General features: G+C 42.3%; 1 protein-coding gene across 1 annotated transcript in view; it reads right to left on the bottom strand.

Moving 5' to 3' along the window:
- Positions 1 to 8,930: 8,930 nt before the first annotated feature.
- Positions 8,931 to 10,410, bottom strand: part of BAZ2B (bromodomain adjacent to zinc finger domain 2B) — a 79,674-nt gene continuing 78,194 nt past the window's right edge. Inside the window, exon 35 of the mRNA XM_059820332.1 lies at positions 8,931 to 9,356. Coding sequence (XP_059676315.1) covers positions 9,203 to 9,356 — 154 coding nt within the window. The 3' untranslated portion in view covers positions 8,931 to 9,202. The remainder of the gene's footprint in view (positions 9,357 to 10,410) is intronic.

Raw genomic sequence — 10,410 nt, 5'->3', positions numbered from 1 at the left:
CAGATTTTTCATCTAAGCATTGTTTTATCTTCTACTTAATCAGAGATTAATCACAGCAATGAGATGAGGGGTTTATGACTTGGTTAGAATTAATGTATGTGAACTTTTAACGTCAACTTGCAATTTTGCAGTACAACATGCAAGACTACATAGTAGCTACTTAGTCTTACAGCAGTGGCAAAACAAGTTATTCTAGGTATTTAATTTATGCTAAGTTCACTGTTCAAATTTGTTATTATTTGCATCTACACTAGACACAATGGAGTAAATGGGCACCGTAGAACACAGTCAAAGCATTAACTAAGGTTGCACCAGGAATACAGAACCATAGAATTATAGAATGGTTTGGGTTCAAGGGACCTTAGAGATCATCTAGTTCCAACCCCCCTGCCATGGGCAGGGACATCTTCCACTAGATCAGGTTGCTCAAAGCCCCATCCAACACTTCCAGGGATGTGACATCCACAGCTTCTCTGTTCCAGCGTCTCACCACCCTCATAGTAAAGAATTTCTTCCTCACACCCAATCTACATCTGCCCTCTTTCAGTTTAAAACCATTGTCCCTTGTCCTGTCACTGCAGGCCCTGGTAAAAAGTCTCTCTCCATCTATCTTATGATCCCCCTTTATATATTGAAAGGCTGCAATACGGTCTCCCTGGAGCCTTCTGTTCTCCAGGCTGAACAAATCAAATGCTCTCAGCCTTTCTTCACGGGAGAGGGGTTCCAGCCCTCTGATCACTGTTGTGGCTCTCCTCTGGACCTGCTCTAACAGGTCCATGTCTGCCTTGTACTGGGGACCCCAGAGTTGGAGGCAGTGCTCCACGTGGGGTCTGGCGAGAGCTGAGTAGAGGGGGAGAATCACCTCCCTCGGCCTGCTGGGCACGCTTCTTTTGATGCAGACCAGAAGACAATTGGATTTGTGGAGTGCAAGAGCACGCTGCTGGCTCGTACCTCATTTTTCGTCCACCAATATTCCCAAGTCCTTCTTTGCGGGGCTGCTCTCAATCCATTCATCCCCCATTCTGTACTGATACTGGGGATTGTCCTGACCCAGGTGCAGGACCTTGCACCTGGCCTTTTCCAACTTCGTGAGTTGGTCCACTCCTCAAGCCTGTCAAGGTCCCTCGGGATGGCATCCCTTCCCTCAAACAAATCAACTGCACCACTCAACTTGGTGTCATCTGCAAACTTGCTGAGGGTGAACTCAATGCCACCACCTATGTCACTGATGAAGATATCAAATAGTATTGGTCGAAGCACAGACCCTTGAGGGACACCACTTCTTACTGGTTCCATTTGGACATTGAGCCATTGACTGCAACTCTCTGGACACAGCCAGCCAGCCAACTCCTTATCCTTCTAACAGCCCACCCATCAAACCCATCTCTAATTTAGAGACCAGGATGTTGTGTGGTACTGTGTTAAAGGCCTTAAAGAAGTCCAGGTAGATGACATCAGTAGTCCTTCCAATGATCTTCTTGTCCACCAATGCAGTTACTCCATCACAAAAGGCCACTAGCTTAGTATACCAATTACTAGCTTATTATAGCAATGAATTTCTATTAAATATGATTTAAATGAAAAAAGCCTGGTAAGTTTTCCTACCAATCTAGGATGAAAATTACAAGGTGTCTTTGTATTCATTTTCAAACCATCCTCTGTCTAAATTAAAGTGTCATTTATCCATTTCCAAGCCATCCACACCAACAAACATTTTTGTGAATGTGTGGAATTAGCAGAAACATGTCTCATCATACCTATAAACCTGAGCCCAGGAATGAAACAGACTGCTATATCTCCAGGTAGGAGCAGACCACAAATGTATGCTAGGACTGAAATACAAATCACAGAAAATTCCACTTAGTCTTTGCTTCCAAAGACTAACAGCTATTTTCAACTAATGGCTATGGGAAGTAAGAGAATAGAATAAAAAGCTAACCCTGAAGTATGGTCTGGGGATGTGACAGCTACTGATTTGCTGGGAAAGAGCCACTGCATCTTCCTGTCTATTATCTTCCCTACTCTTGTGAAATCAAGTTATCTGTATCACCACAGGCCAGGCTGCACTTTTTCTTCCTGCAGAGATCTGGTTAGGTGACTAAGAGTGGGACCCTCATCAGAGGGAGGAAAAGGTGACTTATTTCCTCACCCCTGCAATCTCCAAATATTGAAAAGAACATTTACATCCTCTCTCAGCAATGCTGTGTCTCTGCTTATACAGCAACCAATGCAAAAAGGCAGGCTTTGGAGTAGTCGGTGCAAGGGTCAGGAGTAGAAGAGCCTCACTGGAAGTCAGAGGGCCAGTCTTGGGAACGGGAACGGAGCCACAGCTGCTTTACTAGAACTTGAGAAGATTTATTCTGGTCCTTCCTAGCACCCCATCCCTCCTCTTTTTTCTTGGTGGTAACGAGGGAGAGAGGAAATAAGCAGCACTAATTTTTATGCACAGGGAGAAGCAAGGATCCAGAGAGATACAGAGAGCAGCAGGGGCAGGCAGGAACAGAGCTGGTCAGAGTAATGCAGAAGACTACAAAGACTAAAAACATTATGTCAGAAAACATGAACTGGCAGCTAGAGAAAATTTCAGTTAGGTGTGAGCACAGTGCTTTTCTTGTACTGTTAAGAAGCTCTGTCATTTTTATCTTCTGTATTCTTTAACATTCGTGTACTACAGTGTACAGAGGATGCAACCACGGTGAGGGCCCATTGTTTTGAATGTAATACAGAAAAAAGGTAAGTCTTGTACTAACAAACTTACAAAGTTACCTAAAAAAAAAAAAAGTAGAGATAACAAAAATAGAATAACTGAGCACAGAATCAAGGGCTGCCTGTTCAGAATATTTTACAGTAAAACATAAACATTACGGAAGTCCTGCAGAAGCAAACAGTCAAAGGTACTGTTCACTCTTTATTCACCTTAATTCATCATTATGAGACATGTCTTCAACTATCCTTTGCTCTAACAGAAAACAAAGTGAAAACGTGAATATTAAGAGGGTGATCAGAATCTGAACCTCTCCAGAAATGGCATTTGCTGCTACATAAAGCAACAAAAGAAAAGATGAACTCCATGCACATTTGCCCAGTACTTAGGACTGCTGGGACCAGTTTAGATCTCTGCATCAGACAAGCAATTTACACTGCTGATGTCCAGGAAAACCCCCAAAAGGTGCATTCCAACCAGTTCCTCCCCATGGTGTAGATCACGGTCAAGCTTCCTGAGAATAAGAAAGCATAGAGCCAAAAGGAAGTGCCTACAGCTCTTAAAAGTTGTTTATGCTGAACAGAAGCAGGGATGCTATTTACATTGCGTTAACTTAAATAATAGTCTGCTGTTTTAGGTAAGTGCTTCATTCTGAACAGTAATTTCAGAGCTAAGAGGTAAACACAAACAGGTGTGTTTTTACATGTGTATATACACACACATTTGTTTTTACATATAAATATATATACACACATATGTTCATATATAGGTCGACATATGTGTATGTATAAATGTGTATGTATTAATGTATGCATACATGCACCTGCGTATATGTATACATATAGACACAAAGGTAAAGGGCAAAATAACTGTTCCCTTCAGGCAGCATACAGCATGCCAATTTAGTTAAAGATCAGATCTTTGAATACTCTCTATTTTAGCTTCAGGATTCTCCCAGTTTTATTACTATTCTCTTTAAAACAATTAAACAGATTAAGTAGTGTCAACAACACCTCTTATCCGTAGAGAGAAAATCAACGTACTTCCTTCAGCTATGAGACTCTGAAGAGTCAGACAAACCTTGACATCTAGGAGGATAAGGCTGAAAAAGGTGCCTTAATCTCGTTGTTATGAGATTTTCAGGAGCTCACTGCAGAAAAGCAAACCCAGGAATGAGAGGCTGAGTACATGAAGAGTTTAAGCTAGCTGAGGGAGCAATGATAATCTCGAGCATTTGTCACGGAAGAGATGTTTAGCACTACAGGGTTACCTTCGCCAGCAATTACAATTTTCTCCTGCCCTGTAAGCCACCAGCAGCCGCTCACGGAAAAAGCTACAGCAATTCCAGGCATTACCGACAACCCCTTTCCTACAGCCCCTCACCACCTAACGCCACTGCACCGGAGACGCAGTCAGGGAAGCGGCTCAAGAAGATGGCCGGTACCTCACCCCGAACTCCAGTGGCGGCTTCAGGCCAACGCTCGGGAAGGGCCCTGCCTCAGCTGCCCGGAGCGGCGCGGGAGGCCGCCGCGGCCCTTCCGCAACGGCAGCGACTGCTCAGGCCCGCCCGCCCGGCCCTGAGGGGGCCGGCGCGGAGCCGCCGGCCGCAGGGACACCCGCCCGCCGCCTCTCCAACGGCCGCTCTCGGGCGCGGCAGTGCCACGGACCCGCCTGGAAGGGGCCCAACCACCGCCGCCTGCCCCCCGGCCCCAGCGGGGCGCTGCGAGCCCTCCTCGGAGCCCCAGCCCGGCCCCCGCAGGACCCTCTACCGACCGTCCCGCCACGGAGCTCTCCGGCCGCGCGGCCCCCGCCCCACAGGCGAGCGCCGCTGCGTACGCGCAAGTCTCTCCTCAGCCCTCCTCCCCCCCGCCCCCTCAGCGTGGTGCAGACCGAGCCGGCCGTCCCTGCTGGGGGCTGCGCCACGGCGCGAAGGCCGGAAGGGGGGAAGGCGTCGCTGCGTTAACCGACCCCTCACCGCCGCCGTCATTCGCCTCACTGGAGCCACGCCGGCGTGGACGTTGGCTTTACCCCCCCTGCGCCCGCGACTCTTGTCCAAACCCTCTCCGCTTCTCAGATTTGGTGGCCTGGATCCGTACAACACCCGCAATCGTTTTACCTGCTCCGGTGCGTTTTGTCGCCGTGTGACACGGGCCCCTTCAGCGGGAGGCGGGCGGGAAGGGCCTGTCGGTACCTGTGGTGAGGGCAGCGGGCTGAGGGGAGGGGGTGCAGGAAGGGAGCTGGTGAAGACCGCCTCGGGGCAGATGGGCTCCGGGACGCCGCTGAATCTTCACGACTGATCAACGCCAGTCACTACAGGGCCGAGAGCGCGTGGCTGTACGTGCCAAGGCCGCAGGGCTGCGTTCACAGCCGGTGAACGAGGGATGGTGGCGGCCTTTCCCTGCCTCTCCCTGGCGGCCACCCGTGCGGCCCTCTGCTTCGGAGTAAAAGGCTAGGGCTGGCCTCCCCACTCTTGCTCCAGCCAGTAAACGATGTGCAAGTGAATGTGTGGAGTTACCGGCTATTAACAGCTTAATTAAAGGGGTTTCAAACAAATGCACCTCCCCCCTCCCCGTGTCTATCAGGAAGGTTACATGACTGCTCTTTTCACATCCAGATACATGCCTAGCAAATCATGCAAAATAAAGGGTTTATCATGACACCTACATTTTCTGAGGAAAACGAAGTTACTTTCTTGGAGTCACTCTTTGCCCAGGAAACATTCCCTTTTATGTGCATGGTCCACCTTCCATGTCTGAAGCTGTATGATCTTGCATTCTGTTGGCTTGATTCACTGGCTGATGACTGCCCATTAATTATTCTGAATCCTGGGTGATGGCTAGTACTCAGTCTTATTTCACACGTGCTGCATTGATTTAGTGATCCGTAAGATTACACATTACTAAATAAAACGCCTCATGGCCTTACAAGAACTTTGTATCAATTGTTACAGAGACTTCCTCACTGAAGGGGGTAGACACTTGATTGTGAATACCACACCAATACACTTAAAGATTGTTCCAGAATATTTTTACATATGGGAAACTTGAAATTACTTGCTAAGTAAGACATCGTGAATCAGTGACATGACCAGAAATTTAGCTACTATCAGTTCTAGTCATGATGGTTAGTTTGGACAATACAAGCAACAGAAATTTGTGTGATAAAAGATAACACATTCATTTTTCTGAATGTACATATCACCTATAAAAATTTCCAGTTAACTCTGAAGTTCTAAGCTCAAGGTAGTTCGAAGAGAGTTACATAACCAAACAATGTAATTGTGGTGTTCCTGATTTCAGTCTTTAGCCCTCAGTTTGCAGGCACGTTTTGGTAAATCTAAGACATCTAGGAATGATACAAGTTTAATAAACTAAGTCCCCTAGGCCACCCATTCAGCATATTACATAAAAATGACTGTTCCTCAGATGTCTGTGCCCATTCACAGTTAACAGAGCACCTCTACCCTTCTAACTGTCATTAGGAAACTACAGAAATCATAAAAAGATTAAAGAAAAAGCTTCAGACCTCTTCCTAAAGATAGGTATTTTGTCCAAGACAACTCCAACTTCTGATTTTCAGCTGCTTTGATATCATCCACTTTTTCTCAAAAAGATGCCAAGAGACAAAAGAGAACCCACACTCACAACCAGAACACTCTTCATTGAGCACTATTAATGGTACTTTAAAGAGTTTGGAAGCTTGTCGATAAATTCTCTAAACTAAGACCAGCATACTTTGTTCAGAAAGGAAGAGAGCACACTGGAAAACTTTTCCTCTAAGAAAACAGACAGACAGAAACTTCAACAGGAAGGAAAGTTAGCAAAGAAGAAAAGCTAAGCACATTTTTCTAGTGGTTAAATCCCTGCTCTTTTCTATGGAGATATATGATGGCATGTGTATGATTCAAGCATCCTATTCAAATATAGTAATTCCTGTAAATTTTATTTTACTGAAACAGTAATGAAGACACTGGCTGTGTCTAGTGAGCAAAGCAATACATTAGTAATGTCAAGTTAAGAGAGGTGATGCTTGTCTCACTGTCATAGCTATAGTAGTTGTTACCGGCTTAACTTTCCCAGCTGTTCAGCTGAATTAGGATACAAGCTGAAAAAAAATGCAACCATGTATGTAGCATAGCTGGTAATGTTGTTCTGACTTTTCAGAAAACTAGTATTAGATCTAGTATGGCAGATACAGCATTAACCAGTACAGAATCTGAGAAGAAATAAAACACAATAGTTTTGTATCAAAGAAATAGTTTTCCCACTAATCTAGGCATACTTATAACACTCTTACAAGCCTAACATCATATGTTCAAAGCACCAATTAATCTTCACAGCTCTGGAACACGTCAGCAAACCTTTTTATTGAAGTCTTCAGAAAGGTGATGATAAGGAAAGGCACGAAGGAAAGGCACGAAGCAGTCAGTGGTGAAGCTAATGTTAGAATGCAAGACTGCCTGACACCCAAATGCAAATTTTTTATTCTAGGTAACTCTTATTATTCTAACAGGACTTTAGAAAAGAAAAATATTCTTGAACAAGATGTTCTAGGGCAGGCAACAGAAACAAACAATGTGTTAAAAACCAGGTACTGACTGTTCTTTCTCAGCAAAGACAAGAAGTATAATATAAAACAAGGCTTTAAGACTCAAACATGGCAGGCCTAGTTTAAAAGTGAAAAACACCACCTCCCCCCTAAAAAAAACCCCCCAAAACATTACTTGGTGAGGCAGGTATAGGCATGGGGGTTCCACAATATTAATTTGTAATTCCTCTATTTTCTTCAGTCAGAGCAAGGATTATTACTCATGCCCTTCTACAGACCAAAAAAAAGGACAAAACCTTGCATGGACAGTGGTTTTAAGAAACATTATACGTGGCATGTATTTACATTATCATGTGCATTCACACTGTAACAACAGTAAACAGGACTGGCAGAAACAGGCCAAATACTAGGCAGCCCAGTGGTTACACCTACTGTTATTTACACTCATTCAAATAGGCGGTTGAACTGCACTCTGCCTGCTTGGCAATTGCTTCCTTTTGAATTACCATTAAAAGGCCAGGAGAATTAGATGCATCATAATAAGAACTGAACGCTAATGCAAGACTCCCAGAACAGTATTAAAAAAATTCCTGTATAAACAGGATCTGAAGTATTAAAATCGCCAAGAAAATCTGGTTTGCAAAACAGTCTTTTATTGTATCCGTGCCACACATACTAGTGAAAAATAACACTCCTAAAAAAGGAAAAGAAAAAGAATGCTACCTTTCCACAACATTTCTTTTAAATAAAACTTCAAGTACTCTTACATTAGTACAAAAAAAATTCTGATCTATCTGCCCCAACAGGCCACCACAACACACAGTAGATAAAACACAGTGGTTACAAATGTCCGTTTTGTTATTTCTGTGGCAAGGCAAATGGAGGGAAATGTTTCTATGAAAAAATACTGTGTGCGTAGGAAATTGTCACAATTTTATTCCACATGGATACAAATGGTTATACTTGAATTTGAGGCCGTGGTGGCTTGAAATTATTTAACAAAATAGAAAAATGGAAAACTAATATCCCCTACACCCTGTTTTAAAGGCAGGCACTACCAAGATTAAGGAGACTCCACAGTGTTGGTAGAGGATAATTACTGTACAAGCCATATAGCTATAATTACCTTAAGACTAAAATAAAATGCTACCGTCCTCCTAAGGCATAAACAATAATGTCTGCAAACAATATGTACACATCATACATATTTAAAACAAGACTTAATATAAACAATAATGAACAGTATATACATGTCTCAATTCTTCTTCACTGTCTTGAAATACAATTTAACTACACAAGTGATGCAGCAACATATATATAAATGTACTTGTAACTCTACAGTAAAGTTTAATTTTTAGTGCTTTTACAGCACATCAGTGTAAACAGTTTTACTTGGCTTTGTTTTATACTTTAAAACATTCCTTGTTGTATTTGCAAGATTTAAAGCAATTTTCTAATTCTTCCTTTTCACAGAAAACGAAGATTCTGAATGCTGTATAATCATAAATAATTCATAAAATTAAATACATTCACTAAAAAATAAACTACAAAGTAAAAAAATGAAAAATAGATATTTATTGAAAGGGAAAAGAGAACCATTTCCCCGAGTAGAGCTCTGGTGGTTGAATATTCAGTGCGTTTTGATATATTTTAAATTGCTATTGCACTATAACACCCCTTCCTTTGAAATTCTTTGGGTGTGCTTCCCTGTTCTACCTAAATTAGTTCGTTAAAACACACAAACCAATAACCAAGGGGCCATGGTTGCTGTAGGAGTGAAGCCTTTAGAACTAGTATCACAACTCTGTGATGTTTTAAAGGAAAAAAACAGTCATTAGTTATGCATGTGCCTTGCACTTTCATGTAAATACAGTTCACATTGCTGGTCTTATCAGTCCTCATTTAATGAAAAGAAAAAAGAAAAAAAAAGAAGGAGGAGTTCTGGTAACTTCAGCTCACTTTGAAAATCTCTGTCCATTTTTTTTCAAAATACTTCCTCATGTTGTGGCCAGCCCTGCCTATGTCAGAATCATCTTCATTAAAGGTTTCACAGTTGTCAAAAACAAGCCTGACATCTAGCGAAAATGCTTCAAGATTAGGGTACCTGAAAGAAGAAAAAGGTGAATGATTTTTGGAACATGGAGAATCAAAGGGGAAAAACACTTCGACTACATGAGAAAGAACTACCTTAACATCAGTGAATTTACAACCAGCCACAGAATATTCAATGAATGCTCTACATGTTAATTATACTTTTACTTTTTTAATTCTAGTTTAAATATTAACAAGAGAATGAATATCAGTGGAAGGAAATACTCTCTTGTCATTGTATTTATTTTCCTCAGCAACTCTGTAAAGGAAAATTTCAACCCTGTACTGGAAAACAAGCTTTTTAAAAAATTAACTCTCCCCCTTCCCTTCAATAGCTTTCTAGTTAAAATGCTATGGCTATTTTCCATTTACTAATCTATTCTTGGGGTCGAGTCATTTCAAAGTAAGCGTTCAGTACAGCTGCATTTACCTAAAAGGGGAACAATCAGGTACAAAAAAAGGCTGCCCAGATCAATCCTGTAACATTGTCTTTGTTATTCTTTTTATTATCCTGAACATACACGGCCCAAATAGCATTCCAGGAATTATTAAACAGAAAGACAGTAAAAGTTACAAGTCTGCAGGTACCAAAGAACATGTATATGTGGAGCATTTCAATCGCAGATTCAAGGGAGAAAAAGCCTGAAGATGTTACAAAGCCCCTTGTGTTATCCTAGGAAACTTGCTTTGTGTGGAGCTGACAGATGCTGAAGAGGGTCAGTCTTTATGGATGACAAAATTTTGTTTGGTGGTGAGGAGTCATTAGAGCACAGGGATGTAACAAGGAGGGAAGGGCAACACAGGAATATAGTGTCTTTTTCTTTTTTAACAAGTTGTGTTCCCTGTTGATTGATTTTGTGCATTTGACCTGGCGGTTTTACTGGTTTTCAGCCAGTTCCACAGGTTATCCCACCTGACGTGCTATTTCACGTAGGTATGGCAAAGACAAAAGTATACAGTTAAGAATTTTCATTTTGACTGTAAAAGTAATCACAGAGGTGCCAGAGCAGGCAGATCAAAATAGTGTAACTAACTTAAAAAAAAGTACTGTATTTCAATGTTGAAAT

The sequence above is a fragment of the Gavia stellata genome, chromosome 8, assembly GCF_030936135.1.
Source record: "Gavia stellata isolate bGavSte3 chromosome 8, bGavSte3.hap2, whole genome shotgun sequence".
In the NCBI taxonomy this organism is placed as follows: Eukaryota; Metazoa; Chordata; class Aves; order Gaviiformes; family Gaviidae; genus Gavia; species Gavia stellata.
This window is presented reverse-complemented; position numbering and strand designations above follow the sequence as displayed.